The sequence below is a fragment of the Saimiri boliviensis genome, chromosome 5 (genome assembly GCF_048565385.1).
Source record: "Saimiri boliviensis isolate mSaiBol1 chromosome 5, mSaiBol1.pri, whole genome shotgun sequence".
NCBI classification, from domain to species: Eukaryota; Metazoa; Chordata; class Mammalia; order Primates; family Cebidae; genus Saimiri; species Saimiri boliviensis.
In genome coordinates this window covers 136,365,107-136,382,027 of record NC_133453.1, presented here as the reverse complement: position 1 = coordinate 136,382,027, position 16,921 = coordinate 136,365,107, and the positions used below count along the sequence as shown (strand labels likewise).

At 47.2% G+C, this 16,921-nt stretch overlaps 1 protein-coding gene across 5 annotated transcripts in view; it reads right to left on the bottom strand.

The window, feature by feature from the left end:
• The window catches only part of SLCO3A1 (solute carrier organic anion transporter family member 3A1), a 547,211-nt gene that overhangs the window by 28,247 nt on the left and 502,043 nt on the right, over window positions 1-16,921 (bottom strand). For all 5 annotated transcript variants that reach the window (XM_039479926.2, XM_039479925.2, XM_039479924.2 and 2 more), the window contains exon 7: window positions 16,343-16,481. In XM_039479926.2, coding sequence (XP_039335860.1) covers window positions 16,343-16,481 — 139 coding nt within the window. The remainder of the gene's footprint in view (window positions 1-16,342; window positions 16,482-16,921) is intronic.

The window sequence follows — 16,921 nt, the reverse complement described above, 5'->3', positions numbered from 1 at the left end:
TTCTCCCCTTTGCCACCTGCTCTGGACTTCCTTCCTTTGCCTGCACTCTTTCCCCAGCTCTCCTACCTTTATTTTATCATCTCTGCATTTGATCACAACTCTCCCAAATTTAATCTTTAGCCCCAATCCTTCCAAGGCTGACTTGCTATATCCCTTGCTAAGACTTGTGAGCATGGTGAGGCATCAAAATGCCTCCAGGAATGAGCCGCTGTGCTGGGTTCTGTGCTTTCAGCTTGGGGCCACTGTCCCTCCTAAGGCTGGGAACTATCTCCCCTGAGTTCCGTTTCCTGCAAAGATGGGAGCTGGACAGGAATGAAACCTGGGAGACTCAGAAGGCAGGAGGTGTAGGAGACCAGCATATGCCACCTCAAAATACGCTTGTTTAGCATAAAGAATATTTTGAGCTGATTATTTTGAGAAACCACAGACACAGGAAGAACCTCTGACAACAGAAGTTACTGTCATGTATGGAAAAGTAAATTTACAAAGAAAACCTCCATTTCCAAGGGTGGCTCCTCTCTTAAGAGACAGAGGAATGACTGAATCCCTGGAGACTATGACCAATCTAGAAGACACTGACTTCAGTCTGTAATAACAAATGCTACTCTTGTTTAAGGTGCTTTTGCTGGGCATCTCCCCACAACTGGCCTTCCCCACACCCTTCTTTCTCTGTTTCACTGGACTACAGGGGTATTCAAGCCTGAAGTCAAAGCCACCTCTTTGAGATTCACCCATTTCTCTGGCTGTGTCCTGCAATACATCATGTACACGTGTTCCTAAACCTGTTTTCCTCCTGTTAATCTGTCTTAGGTTACAGGGGTCTATCCCAACTGGGAACTGTAAAGGGTAAAGAGAAAATTACATGTTCCTCTTCTACAAAGCAAGGCTGAGGCCATTACACCCAGAAGGTCATGCAGTCAGGCATGAAAAGGGACACACAGACATGCCCAGACAGCTCCAGTCTGTTCCAGCAGTTCCTACTTTGCTCTGCCTTCTTTGCTGCCGACCCTACTGACCGGCGGAGGCGCCATGCCCACCTCTACTGACCTGGCTGCAGCTGGCCATGTGACTCCCCGCATCCCAGAGCACCCGTCCGATCTCCCGAGAAGCCATGCAGCGCAGCTTCTGGGGACGCTCCTCTGAGCTCTGACCTGCCAACCTGTGCCAGGGGTGCGGGGGTGTCTAGTGAGAAACTGTTGCTTTGCTTCTTCCTCTCACTTCTTCAAAACACTGTTTTCCTGACGGCGCCGTGGCCCTGGCCCCAAACTCCTTTCCCTCCACCTCTTGCCTCAGTAACAGCACCCTATTCACTACTACGTTGGTGCAAAAGTAATTAAAAGTAACGATAAAAACTGCAATTTTGCACCAACTTAATAGAAACCAGGAGGTAATTCTGAATCCCCCATTCACATTCCTATATCAAAACCACCTTCCTCCTGACACTAAGGCTAATGAAGACAGAGACCACTGTGGCTGTATTTCCTAATTTACCCCAGCCATCCAGAACAGGGCTGGGCTTACAACAGGGATTAACAGGGATCATATATATTATATATATATTATAATATATATATATATATATATATATATATATATATATATATATGTATTTGTTGAATGGGTGAATCCCTAAGTTCTGTTCATTTTGCCATATCTAAGTCTATCTCAAACCCTGCCCTAGTTCAAACCACTTGCAGCCATTCTTTGATTACTGTACTGGTAATCAAAGTGAGGAAAATGATTTGGGACTGGGGTTCTTAGAACCACAAGGACTTAAAAAGTAGTCGGATTTAAATGAAGAATGGGCCATTGTGGCTGGCTGTGGTCTTGTTTGGCTAAGTACCCCGGGAATCCCCCAATTCTAGTACCCCACATTACATTCCTGAGTATTCCTGAGAGGCTATGTATCTGTAGCACTCAATCTCTCAGGGAGGTAACACAGGCACTGAAACTGAGGGAGGAAGGCCAGAACCCTCTGAATGAGCCCTGTGATCAGTGAGCTTTCTTTGGTTTAACAATGTAAGTTCTTTTAGGCTGACTCACTGCACCATGGACTATACCATAGTAACCTCTGTGACCTGCATGTACACTCCAGATGAAATCCTGGAACTAGACAGTCTCAAGTAACTGGAAAACCACAAAAAGGAGAAGAAAGATCAACCCTTGTGGCGCCTAATTCCTACCTCAACTGATAAGGCAATTGGACTTTATAACTGACCTTGGTCAACCTCTGACTCCAGACCCTGGGACCCCCTCCCAAATTGCAAAAACAGCCCTGAACTGTAACTTCTGTAACTTTCCATTGCTTACCCCAAACCTATAAAACCAACTCTGTCCCACTGCCTTCCACTGACTCTCTTTTTGGACTCTGCCCAACTGTACCTGGGTGAATAAACAGCCATGTTGCTCGCACAAAGCCTGTTTAGGGGGTCTCTTCATTCAGAGCGCGTGTTTAACATTTGGTGCCAAAACCTGGGACGGGGGTACTCCTCTGGGGAGACCAGATGCTGTCCCTGCTCTCCCTCTGTGAAAAGATCCACCTGCGACCTCAGTGCAGTAAGACCTCAGCACATCAGACCAGCCCAATAACCCTCATGCCACCTTCAGATTGAGTAAGCAGTCTCTCCTTCTTTCTGTTTCCCTTTAGAGCAAAGGAGACAAGTCTCTCCTTTCTCTCTCTTTTCCTTTAAATCCTTCTAACAGAAACAAAGGCAACACTATCTGTAGAAACAGGGGAGAGAAGTCTCTCCCTCTTGCTCAAAAACTCTGACTTCAGTCACGGTCCCGGGAAGACAGCCTTCCCTTGGTGTCTGGTCAATCTTGAGGACGCCTGCTGTGATCACTCAGCCACGTTCCAGCCCAGGACTCAGTCAGGGATGCCTTCTGCAAACCCTGGCAGTGGCTGCTCCTTCTCCTCATGTCTACTCTACTTCTCTCCTCCTAACTCATTACTTTCAGTATGTGCAGTATTCTGCCATCTATTCCTCTGGCTTCACCTCTAGCCTGCATCCTAAAAAACCGAAAACCTCTTCAACTGTGGCCCGATCTGAGACCTAAATGTCTTTTTTTATTCCCCTGTGAACCTGGCGTGGCCTCAACACAAATTAGACAATGGATCCAAATGGCCAGAATATAGCACCTTCAATTCTTCTATCCTGTGAGACCTAAACAATTTTCATCAACAAATGGGTAAATGGTCTGAGGTGCCAGACGTGCAGGCATTTAACACTCCAATCCCTCCCTAATCTCTGCTCTCAATGCAACCTGTCCCAAATGTTCCTTCTCTTCCTTCCGTCTGCCCCTCCTGCCGTTAACCCAGAATCCTCCCTGACCATTGACCCTTCTGACCTTTCTCTTCCCTGCCTGTCCAAACCAGACCCTAATCCAGGCCCTAAACCTCCATCCCCAGAGCCTCCCTTCTGTTCCTCTGCCCACAGCCCACCTCCTTATGCCCCTCCTGTCACCTCCCACCTCACACCCAGACCAGCTATGGCTCAGTCCCACGGCTTACTTCTCTGCCCCTGCCCAACAGTTCCCACTTCGAGAGGTGGCTGGAGCTGAAGGCAGAGTTAGGGTGCATGTGCATGTTCCTCTCTCTTTATCCGACCTTTCCCAAATTAGCCAACACCTAGGCTCCTTTTCATTAGATCCTACTAAAGATATACAAGACTTCCAATACTTAACCCAGTCCTATAATCTCACCTGGAGCGACTTAAATGTCATCCTTCCTTCTACTCTCACCCCTGAAGAATGCTTGATAGGCATTTTATTACCCAACCAGCCTCTGACGTTAAAAAGCTACAGAAATCAGAATGTGGCCCTCAAACCCCACAACAGGAATTAATCAACCTTGCCTTCAAGGTGTTTAATGACAGGGAAGAAGCTGCCTCGTGGCAGCGCATCTCACAACTACAGGTGCTTGCCTCTGCTGTAAGACAAACCCTAGCCACACCACCGGCTCACAAAGATTCCAAAGCGCCCAGACTACAGCATCCAGCAGCCCCTCCTGGATCTTGTTTCAAGTGTCAGTAACCTGGCCACTGGACCAAGGAATGTCCGCAGCCCGGGATTCCTCCTAAGCCGTATCCCGTCTGAGTGGGGCATCCACTGAAAGTGGGACTGCCCGACTCCCGAAGTTTCCAGGAGCCCAACCCTGTAGCCCTCAGGCTGACTCTTACTTGATCTCCTCAGCTTAGGGCTAAAGACTGATGCTGCCTGAACATCTCAGAGGCCCCCTGGACCACCATGGACACTGAGCTTTGGGTAACTCTTAAGATGGAGGGTAAGTCCATCCTCTTCTTAATCAACATGGTCACCCACTCCACACTGCCTCCTTTTCAAGGACCTGTCTCCTTGGCCTCCATAACTGTTGTGGGAATTGATGGCAAGGACTCCAGGCCTCTCACAACCCCCCAAGTCTGGTGTCAGTTAGGCCAGCAGTCCTCTCCACATTCTTTCCTAATCATCCCCACTTGTCCAGTTCCCCTGTGAGGCCGAGATATCCCAGCAAAATTGTCTGCCTCCTTGACTACTCCTGGGCTACAGCCACACGTCATTGCTACCCTTCTACCGCATTCAAAGTCTCCCTCACAACCCCTCACCCTTACATCTCCTTACCTCAACCCAAAGGTATGGGACACATCTGCCCCATCCCTGGCAACTGACCACCTGGGTGAAAAATCAGCCATGTTGCTCACACAAAGCCTGTTTAGGGGATCTCTTCATTCAGAGCACATGTTTAACGAACGAGTCATCTGAATCTGCTGCCTGCATCTAGGTCTTATTTTTGCCCATATCTAGGCTATGGCTCAATTATATTAAAGAGGAAACTGGCCTCTCCCTGCCCTCTAAAGTGGAAAATCCCTCCCGAAATGGATCCCCTGATCATGGCACTAGTGGAATGGGATAAACTGAGACATCTTTATCTCCGGCTGCAGCTGGCACAGTGCCTGCATGGCCCCATCTGGGTGAGCCAAATGTGTCCATGAAGCCTACGTTCCTGTTAATGAGGTGAGCAGACAGCAGGGTTCAGCTGCACAGGGTCTGCAGCCGAAATGAAGGGTAGCAGTGTGTGGTTTGCACATGTCTGTACCCTGACCCAAGAATCCATATGTTGGAACCAAATCACCAATGTGATGCTACTAGGAGGTGGGGGGTATTCAGGTGATCAGGTCATGAGGGTGGGCACTCACGAATGGGATTAGTGTCCTTACAGAAGAAGCCCCAGAGAGCTGCCTTGCCCCTTCCACCATGTGAAGACACAGCTAGAGGGTGCCATCTACGAACCAGGAAGCAGGCCTTCATCAGATGTCAGATCCATCAGCATGTTCGTCTTGGACTTCCCAGCCTCCAGAGCTGTGAGTAATTTCTGTTGTTTATAAGCCATACAGGTTTAAGGCGTTTGGAAATAGCAGCCCAAATGGACTAAGATAGACCTAGGCTGACTGGACAGGAATGGGATGATTTACGGTTAATAACAGAAGAAAAGCCAGAGACTGGCACAAGACCAGTGAAAATGTCTGTCTGTTGCTGTCCAAGAGGAAGAGCTGGAAATGGATGGATCTCTCCTAAAGGTTATAGGCAAATCTGTATTTATTTATTCAGATTTAATTTATTCACAGAGAGCTGTGAAAGAAGCTGGGGAGGAGGTGCCAGAGTGATCTGAGCAAGGACTTGGATGGGTTTCCTTTTCCATCTGATGAGTTAATCCACCAGGATGGGCTGGGTGGTCCCACACATGGGGAGCGAGCTGGGGCAGCCCCGCAAGCTCTCCAGCAGGGAAGGGATCCAAGGGAAAATGCTGAAGTTGTGGCTAGATGGCAAGAAAGGGAACCTCCTTTATCGGGGCTTGTGTGATGTAAGAGCCCAGATTTGTCCAACATCATGCTAAGGGAGCTGGATGCATGAGGTCATGAGGCTGTTAAGGAGGAAGCTTCCACTGAGATGTCTGAGTGTGGCAGGAAGAATTACAGATGAGGACTCATACAGTTTCACCTTTCCCAGAGTGCAAAGAGATCATTTCCACAAACGGAGTTTTCAACATTGATCCGAAAGGAAAAGTGGAAGTGGGGGGTACCCCTTAAGCCGGCAGTAACTGGGCACCCAAGTGGGAGGCTCTAGACCTGCAAATGCTTTGAGATGTAAGAAGTTTGAAAAGCTAGGGAAAGCTAGATGTGTGAGAGCAGTCTTATTTAAGGAGATGATCGAGGCTGGGATCCCAATTCTTACTCCAAACCCTGATAGCATAGTTCTATTGGGCCAATCCCAAAAGCAGGTGGATCTTGGAATTCACCTGTAGACTACCATGGTCTGAATGAAGTGATATGCCCCCTTATGCTTTCTCTGGCCGTCCCTAAGATAATTAACTGGTAAGAAAGTATACCAGACTACACATTAGCTTACGAATACTGAAACGGCAAATGCTCCATTTTCCATCCCCATTTCAAAGGAATGTCTTCCTCTGGGAAGAAATGCAGTCTCTGCTGCCTCTGGGAGAGGTAAATTCTCGGCTTGGCTTTTCAACTTGTGGGGTGGCAGGATCTAGCTTTACTGTCAATAAAATGTGCTATGACACTTCATGTTAATAATCAGGTGGTCACTGAGCTCCCAGAACAGACCTGAGAAGCTTGCTGACCTGGAGGACAGGGGGAACAGGCTTGCCTGTTCTACGAGAACATATCCAACAGACAGAACTGCCCAGACACAAAAGGACACATGTACAATACGAGACACAATGTGGTTGGTCAGAGCTCAAGTTTTGCAACAGTCTGAATGCTCATTGATAAGAGACTGGTTAAAGAGATCCTGCTAGGTCCACTGGATGGAAGATTATATAGCCATAAAAAAGGTAGAAGAACCTCCCTAATATACTAATTTAGAAATAACTCCCAGGTAAACTATTAACTAAAAAAATTAAACAAAATAGTGAGATACAGAATAGAGCCTTTTATGTGCAGTAAAAAATCCAGAAGGATGTACCAGAAGCCAAGGACAGCAATCGTCTATTTGGCAGGATGAGGAAGAAGGAGGTAAACAGGGACAGAGGTAGAAGGGAGAGTCCCTCATGCCCTCCTTTTTATACTTTTTGATTTTTGAATCATATGTTTTACCTATTTAAAATTGAAAATGTTAGGAAAAAAGAGGAAATCAGTGAAAGGAGAATAGCATATCACTGAACATTGTACTCGTGTTCCACATTCAATTATTAATTTCAACTGAGAAATGTTTCTATTCACAAAGATGAGAATAAATAATTACAATAAAGCTGGAAACCACAGAAAGAGAAAAATGACTCTCTGGAACAGGCGTCCCCAAACTGCAGCCCCCTGAGGCCATTTATCCGGCACTTCAGGAAGGGGCACCTCTTTCACTGGTGGTCAATGAGAGGAGCACAGTATGCGGCGGCCCTCCAAAGGTCTGAGGGACAGTGAACTGGCCCCCTGTGTAAAAAGTTTGGGGACGCCTGCTCTGAAATCTGGGCTTGTTTTCTATTGATGAAGGAAGCAGTCAGCATGCTATTTTGACAGCTGGTATTACAAGAACAAGATACTCCTCAGCAGCATTTCAAAAATAATGGCAAATAAAGTTTCTTTCTGTTATCCTCCCCCAATTCAATCCTAAGAGATCAATTCCTATTAATTGTACAAAGCAGCAAAGTTTTAGGTAGAAAGATGATTTTTTGAAGAGGATGGTACAGGGATATTTGTATTAAGAGCCTTCAATGGGGCTGGGCGCGGTGGCTCAATCCTGTAATCCCAGCACTTTGGAAGGCCAAGGTGGGTGGATCACAAGGTCAAGAGATCGAGACCATCCTGGTCAACATGGTGAAACCCCATCTCTACTAAAACTACAAAAAATTAGCTGGGCATGGTGGCACGTGCCTGTAATCCCAGCTACTCAGAAGGCCGAGGCAGGAGAATTGCCTGAACCCAGGAGGTGGAGGTTGCAGTGAGCCGAGATCGCGCCTTTGCACTCCAGCCTGGGTAACAAGAGCGAAACTCCATCTCAAAAAAAAAAAAAAAGAGCACTTTGGGAGGCCGAGGCGGGTGGATCACGAGGTCAAGAGATCGAGACCATCCTGGTCAACATGTGAAACCCCGTCTCTACTAAAAATACAAAAAAACTAGCTGGGCGTGGTGGTGCGTGCCTGTAATCCCAGCTACTTAGGAGGCTGAGGCAGGAGAATTGCCTGAGCCCAGGAGGCGGAGGTTGCGGTGAGCCGAGATCGCGCCATTGCACTCCAGCCTGGGTAACAAGACCGAAACTCCGTTTCAAAAAAAAAGAAAAAAAAAAAAAAGAAGAACCTTCCATGGAAACTTGGAAGGTGGAGGATCACCCCTGGAATACTGTTTTGCTTTTCCTCCCTGAAAGCAGTCAGTTACCAGAGAGATATGAAAATTTGTGTTCTTTTCCTTTTTCTTCTTCTTTTTTTTTTTTTTTTAGAGATGAGGTCTTAGTTTGTAGTGCAATGGCATGATCATGGCTTACTGCATGCAGCCTCAAACTCCTGGGCTCAAGTCTGCTGCCTACCCAGCTAATTTTTTTAAAAAATCTTTTCAGAGATAGGGATCTTATTATGTTGTCCAAGCTGGTCTCAAGTTTGGGGCCTCAAGTGTTCCTCCCCTCCTCAGCTCCTCAGTAGCTGGGATTACAGAGGCATGCCACCATGCCTGGCTCTGATAGTTTCTAGAAATGTTCAGAAAGGGAGATTGCCAGGGAGTACCACCACAGGCCATGCTCTTCCCGCTTCTGCCTGTGAGATTTTTGATCTTTTGCACCTGATGTCCTAATAGTTGAGATAGCAAAGAATGTGGGACACCACCACAATAAAGTGGGGCATTTTTCTTTGAATGACAATAAACTTCTCAGTGTCTCAGACAGTCTCCTGTCATTTATTACTGTCTTTTTGTAGCTTAGTAGCTCTTCACTTCATTGGTTCAACCAAAGCTGGTATTTCCAGACATAACCCTCAGATCTCATTACAAAGGGCGCCAATGGCAACCTACAAGCTCAAGGGAACGGGGACACTGAAAAACTGCAAGAAGAAATACAATCTCTTTTTCCCTGGTGGGGTCACTGGCTGAAAAATAATGGCCAGGGAGAAAAATTCTGAGATGAAAGCAAGACCTCCTTCCACCTTGCACCCCAGTAACCTGGAGCACATGAGCCTGAGCACGTCCTGTTAGATCTTAATTATCTCCTGCTGAAGGGAAGGAGAGGAATTGTTCTTTGGGGGAGCAGAAAGGCTCAGTCTGCTCCAGCTCTCTAACATAGGACACAGCGGGCAGACCACGGCAAGGTGAAAGGTGTAACTGCAACACTGAAGGAACATGAGGCCCCTCTGTCTCCCCTCCAGCGTTCTCTCTTCCAACTCCAAACCTGCCTGCATCATGAGGTCCACACTGCCACACACCCAGCCTCTGCACTCTTCCTGCTGGAACATCCTTCCGTGCCTGGCTACCAAACACCCACTACCCTTCCTGATGAAAGCCTAGCCCTGCCACGCCTCCCCCTCCAGGGGAACATGACCACTCCCCTCCTCTACCGCTTCCCCACCCAGAGCTAATTTCTACCCCAGCATTCTACTCATTTGTCAACATAGCAGCTTCCCTCTTTTAGAACCTAACCACCTGACCTTTAACATCAGACTTTTTAAAGAAAAATCTGTTCCTCATGGGAAAAGTGATATATAATCATTTTAGACAATTCTGAAATATACACAAACACTGGAAATAAACAAAATTTAGTTCTTTAGCACCCTAACCTGAAGTATCCATGAATAGCTGTCCATAGGTTCTTCTAGTATCTTTTTGATGCAAAGATACACATGTTTAAATGTTTATCAAAAGGGATCTTCATCTACATATTATTTTTCAATGTTCTTTTCACCCAACTGTACTGTAAGGTAAGGTTAGGTGTTGCTTTTGGGTGCTCCCTTGGACATAATTCTATTACTACATCTCATGTTACAGCAAACATGAGCTTCTTTCCTTATTCACTGCTACACTTATCGTGCCTCGCACAGGGCCTGAGATACATCAGGTGTCCTGGGTGGTGACGCCCCAGTAGGGTTTGATTTCAGAATGGTCCCAAGTCCCTTCTGACAAGCCATGACCACGATAAGTACAGACTTTTAAATCAGCTCTGGCAGACAGGGCCAGGCTGGCTGAGGAGGGTTGCAAACCCTAAGCCTTTGGAACCAGACAGGAAACATAAATTTGAAAAATGACTCAGGTGTACAGGATGGCCGGTGGTGGGGACTATGTCTAAGTAGAAAGCAAACGTCTTGCCCAGAGGGCCAGCGCCTCTCAGTTCCGGTCAACCACTGCCCTGCTGGGGGGCAGGTCCCCTGATAGCTATCTTCCAACTTTTTCAGAGAGGCCCAGTTCAAGTCTGGCCAGCTGAAATGAATCTTCAGGGCAGACACACTGTTCCCTGTGCTCCAACCTGCATTATGGCAGAGGTCCCCAACCTTTTTGGTACCAGGTATCAATTTCACGGAAGACAATTAATTTTTCCACAGACCAGTGGGGTTTAGGGGATGGTCTCAGGATGATTCAAGCACATTACATGTATTACACACTTTGCTTCTATTATTATTACAACTGTAGTATATAATGAAATATAATTACACAACTCACCGTAACGTAGAATCAGTGGGAGCCCTGAGCTTGTTTTCCTGTAACTAGAAGGTCTCATCTGGGGGTGACAGAAGACAGTGACAGATCATCGGGCATTAGATTCTCATAAGGAGCCTGTAACATAGTTCCCTCGCATGCACAGTTCACAGTAAGCTTCATGCTCCTATGAGAATCCAGTGCCGCGGCTGATCTGATAGGAGGCAGAGCTCAGGTGGTCATGTGAGCGATGGGGCGCAGCTGTAAATACAGAGAAAGCTTTGCCCACCTGTCACTCACCTCCTGCCGTGTGGCCCAGTTCCAGATTGGCCTTGGTACTAGAGGTGGGGGACCTCTGCTATATGGTACCTCTAACTCCCCAGTTGGTTTTTCTAGTGGGCAGAGATGGTCATGGTGAGAAGAAAAAAAGAGACTGAAGGATTCATCCTCAGTGTCAGCTTACATGCTGGCCTTTCTCAAGGAAGATACCATGTGTAGAACATGCCTCATCCCTTCTGTGACAGCAACAGTTCTTAACTGGGGGCAATGATATCCCCCAAGGGACATGTGGCAGCATCTGGAGACATTTACTGTTGTTGGCACTTAGGGGTGGGGAGAGCCCAGGGATGTTGCTAAACACACAGGGCATCTGACAGCGCCTCATGGCAATCCACTATCTGGCCCAAAATGTCAACGGTACCGGGGCTGGGAAGCCGTGTATTAGAACAGTGCCTCTCCATCCTGGTTACATATCAAACATACTTGAAGAGCTTTAAAAAATGCTGAGGCAAGCGAGGGGACAGAAGGCAGAAAACCACACTGCCATGTGTGTACCTATGCAACAATCTTGCATGTTCTTCACATGTACCCCAAAACCTAAAATGCAATAAAAAAAAATGCTGAGGTATGGGTCCTACTCCAACATAAGGGAATTAGAATCTCTGAGAGTGGGGCTGAGCCCTCATGTTTTAAAAGCTCCCGCATGATCCCAACATGCAGCCTGCATCGAGATCCGTAACACTGACCATGAGCTGCCTGCACACGTCCATCATGGACCCGTCCTCCTCCCCTCCACAGAACCTACTGGGCGTTTCGCGGAAACAAGTGCCCAATAAATATTTGTTGCCTGGATGAGGGGATGAAGTAGTCATCTATCATTAGTACCCTGCAAACTGCAGTGCTGGACTCACTGACTTTCAACGTTCTATTGGTGGCTGATAGAAGTTTTTTTCCTAGTCAATTATTCAGTACATCAAAAGGATACAACTTCCAGCCATGAGTCTACAGCATACTAATATGCTTTCTGTTGGAATAATTACTTCTGAAAGTGAAAGGCACAAAAACAATCTGGACAATACATTCATGCCAAAGGAAACTTACAAAATTAACTCACAATTTTTTTTGTCACCCCTCCTGATCATATGCAGTGAGAAGAATTAGAAGTTGTATATTTGGATGAGTGTGGTGGCTTAGGCCAGTAATCCCAGCACTTTTGGAGGTTGAGGCAGGCGGATCACGAGGTCAGGAGTTCAAGACCAGCCTACTAATAAATACAAAAACTAGCCGGGCATGGTGGCACACGCCTGTAGTCCCAGCTTCTCGGGAGGCGAAGGCGGGAGAATCGCTTGAACCCAGGAGGCAGAGGCTGCAGTAAGCCAAGAGTGCACCACTGCATTCCAGCCTGGGTGACACAGTGAGACTGTCTCAAAAAAAAAAAAAAAAAAGTTGTGTATTAAATGCAGGCCTGGAAACTTCAACTGGTATCACTCAAGGAGATATAAGAAAATAAAAAATCCAAACCAGAGCAGGAAGAAGAGTTTACTGTCAGGAAACTGCTAACACTAATCAGATTTTCCTATAATCAGAATTACTTGATCAGTGACTTATTCACATCTAATGGAGATATGGGGAATTTTGACGGAAACTCTAAAGTGGTGAGTGGTAAGTAAAGATAAGGTCTTTAGTATTGAAACTAGCATCATCCAACCTACCCACTTGCCAACTGCTAAACAAGAGAATGGTATTATCACCCCTGGATCCCTGCAGCTCTCCGAGGTCAGTATGAGGCCTCTGGCTGGGTGCTGAGAAAGCCTAGGGCCAGAGCCATGGCTGACAGTGAGCCTCCGGCTGGGTGCTGAGAAAGCCTAGGGCCTTTATCCAGAGCCATGGCTGACAGTGAGAAGCAAGGGTCCCCAACAGAGCCCTATCCCTGCAGCTTGAGGAGGGAGATGCTCCCGTAAATGAGCCGGTAGCACAGGTGAGGTGAGAGCCTTGCTAGGCAAGAGCAGGGGCAGCAGGGTTTGCAGGAAGGGCACTAACAGCCCTGAAGGAAGAGAAGAGGTGGAGAAGGCTTCTCAGCAGTGGTGAAGGAGAGACACCCTGACAGATAAGACAGAGCTTAGAAGAGAGAGACTACTGCAGGGAAGAGAAACGGCAGGTGCAAAGGCCCAGGGGCAGGGGAAGCCTGACGTGTTGGGGAACTCCAAGAAGTTCCACTTACCAAGTGGCTCTTTAATAGGTGGGAAGGCCTGTCATCCTAGCCCTTTGGGAGGCTGAGACGGGTGGATCACTTGAGGTCAAGAGTTCAAGACCAGACTGGCCAACATGGTAAAAAACCCCATCTCTACCAAAATATAAAAAATTAGCTAGGTGTGGTGGTGTGTGCCTGTAATCCCAGCTACTTGGGGGGCTGAGGCAGAAGAATCACTTGCACCCGTGACGTGGAGGTTGCAGTGAACTGAGACTGTACCACTGCACTCCAGCCTGGGTGACAGAGCGAGACCCTGTCTCAAAAAAAAAAAAAAAAAAAAAAAGAGGTGGGAGGAATAGACGGGGAGGTTGAGGCTAGAGAGGCAGCCAGGGCCAGACGGTAAAGGCCAAATAAACGTCTCGAATGAGAAGTGCATGTTTGAAGGGATAGAAAGATGGTGAGCACCTTAGAGCAGGCACAGAGTGCAGAGGAAGACACTATTTCTCCTTGGTGTCCATGTGTACTTGACATTGGACAGACCCTACATTCAAAAGCCAGATCCCCCACTTCCTACTGCATGGCACTGGGTAGGTGACTAACCTCATCTATATTCAGGAAATAAAAAGAACACCTATTTCCCAAGGTTGCTGGGAGGATCCATGGGATGATATACACAGGGTTGCGGCTACGGGGGGAAGAACTGATGAACCTGGGGAGAGCTGCTGAATTCACATTGGGAGGGTGGAGAACTCCAGGGGATCATTGTAAATACAAGAATCACTGTGAAAAGGAGGAGGAGGCAGAAGAGTTGAGGAACGTTTTAGCTTGTCAAAGAGGTTTTTTTTTTTTTTTTTTTTTTTCCTTTTTTAAAAGCTTGGAGACAAGAAGAAAAGAGTGGAGAAAATGGGGGGAGGGAGGGAGTCCATGTACCAGGAATATAGCCACCATTTGGCATTTTCTCAAAATACTGCAGCAGAGATTGAAAGGATTTAAATTGCTTTTCATTCATTTTTGGATGTTGGCCTGAGATTCTCTGACTCTGGGCCAAACTGCCATGGGCCATGAGTGACACACAGAAGTCCCCATTACCTGGGGCTTAATAGGCTCTTGACAAAGCTTGCTGCTGCTGCTGCTGCAAGTTTTATGGTTGTGGTGGTTTTTAAGGCTAGACTGTCACAAGGGCTCCTTTCCAGGATAAGCATTGCTCTGAGTCTCCAAATCCCTCATCCACCTGCTGGAAGCCAGGGTGTCTGGAGATCGGCCTCTGCAGGAAAGGCACTGTGTGCCCCACCCCGGTGCTGAGGGCTGGTGGTTTCTCAGTCTCTGCATTGCAACTGCATGGGGATAACCTCCTGGCCTCACCTACACCCTAGCAGACAATGTGAGGCCTCGAGTAATGTGAATGAAAGGCTCCGTCTGGGGAATAAACAATACATCCAGAGGTAAGCAAAGGAGCTTGCAGTCTGATAACTGCACTCTCCAGCTTTGCTGTCTCAGCAGTGGGATGCGGCCATGGATGGGCCTGGTCAGGCTGTTATTCACTTAGACTCTTGTACTTGCAAGATCAGGGGAAATGCAATTTTTAAGGTAAGTTTTTTGGTCAGTGCATTCCCTGGAACTGAGACTCGTTTGGTCTCAAATAGACCATATTGAGTCAATTTAATTCTTATAACAGGACAATAACTGAGACTGATTTATAATATAACTTTCTGGATATTAAAATGTTAATGAAATTGTTGTCATGAAAAATAATGGCTTGTGTTTTTATTTTAACCATTCTCAAGGCCCATCCCTTCTTTTAAAATTTATTTCCACTCACATAAAGAAATTGCTTTATCATCTAATTAAAAAAAATCAGTTCCTCCCACCCACCCCCCATGGTGATTTATTTTCACTATAGAAAATGTTAGTAACTGGCCAGGAATCTAAATGTTAAACACAAGGAAAAATGAAATCTTTGAAAATGAAAATAAATGATCAATTTTTCTTCGTTCAGAGAAATTGCTGCTCCTGAAAGATATAAGATGTAGGAAAAAGAAGAAACTAACGATCTCAACTCTTAAGTCCCTTGAAAGCTGCCACCGGGCCTTCAGATGTCCCTTCCCATGATGCCTTGCAGAGACATTCATGGAGTACTTCTGGGTGCCCACTCTTGCTTAAGAAATCCAAGGACCAGAGCAGACGACAGACACTTCTAGCAAGTCACCATAATGAAATGGGAACAGTGTCTTTAGGAGAAAGAGGTACCAACGGACTTCAGAGAGAAGAACCCCAAAGACAAAAGAGGGAAGGGATGGGTTCAGAGGAGGGGACATTTGAGGGGGCTGTTGCCTGGTGGGTAGGAACTGTCCAAATAGAGGCAGGTGTATGAAAAGAGAGGGTGTATGGGGGAAGTCGAACACCACGAACTGAAAGGAGGTAGAGCTGAAGACACGTGGCCCCTAGAACTGATCTTCCAGTTAATAGAGTAGCATGAGAAAGGGTCATTTGCCATGTTACAGAAAACTTTCTGACTGCAGTGTTGAACAGAAGGCAGGATGGAAGGGGCCATTCTGGGAGGCCAGGTAGGAACTACCACATGGGTCCAAGCAAGAGATGGGGGGGCATGGATAGGGCAGTGGTGGTGTGGGTGCCCCAGGGCATGTGCCAAGGACTCCTGGAAGGTGGGATCAGCACAACTGGATGACCCATCACTTAGCATCAGGTTTTCAGGAAGACAACACGGAAAGCTATGGGCTGGAAAAAGCACCTGCACCCCCCCTAAAAAAGTGTCAGGAACATGGAAAAAGGGGGAAGGCATTTAGTTAGGAAAATTATGGCAAAGTGAACTGGGTAGGAATTGGTGTCAGAGTGTCTCAGGTCTGGAAGAAGTCTTTCCTGATAAATGGTTTCAAGCCTTGCTTGACATACTTCTGGGGATGGGGAACTCACTACCCATGCAGACATCCTATTCCCTTGACCCTCGGCAAGCACCTTGAACCACGATCTTTTCCTTTGGTTTCACATATACAGATTCCTTTGAATTTTTTCTTTCAGTTGCCCAATGAAACTTCCTGCAAACACACTTGATTTAGCAAGACCCGAATCAGTCCTCTCCTCCTGCTGATGGAAGATCTTCCACTAGAGCAGGGCAACAGCTAAGAAAACTTGACAGAGAAGGAACACCACATACAACATCTGTGGTTGCTTGCTCCTGCCTTTGGCCTTGGGTTTTAAGCCACTTTGGCTGCCTGGATCCCCTGCCCCATCCCATTACCGTGCTGTTGCAGCCAGCAAAGCAGGCGGACAGGTAGGTGATGCCATCTGCCCCACACACTGGAGTGAAGGAGTCGGTTTGGCATTCACAGTTATTATTGCAGGGTGAGTAGGGGTCGAGGGCTGAGCCAGGTGCTGTGCTGGAAAAGAAAGGAAACACGGAAGTCATTAGAACAGGTCAATTTGGAATCAGATGTCCCCAGTGTCAGCCTTGTGCCTCTGCTGTGATGAGTCACATGGTACCCTGCTTACGGGATTCCTACCTGGCTCTCCCTTCCCTTTTCTAACCTCCCTGTCCAGCAAGGAGCAGCCCAGGGCCACCACTGAGAGGTATGTGGGTTGTGCCCTGCACAATGGTGCCAGCTTGTGTGGGAGCCAAGTCCACTCCAGCCCCTCTCAGGAAGCATGGACGAAGATGCTCTTTATCACTGGAATTGATGTGCTCTCTGCACTGGTGACAGTTGGGTCTCCGCTCAGGGCCACCCCCTCCATGATGTCTCTCCTGATTGCTATGGCCTCAAGTTATCCCCCTCTCCCGAACCAACACCTATGCCTGCTCCGTGAACAATTAACTTCTTCC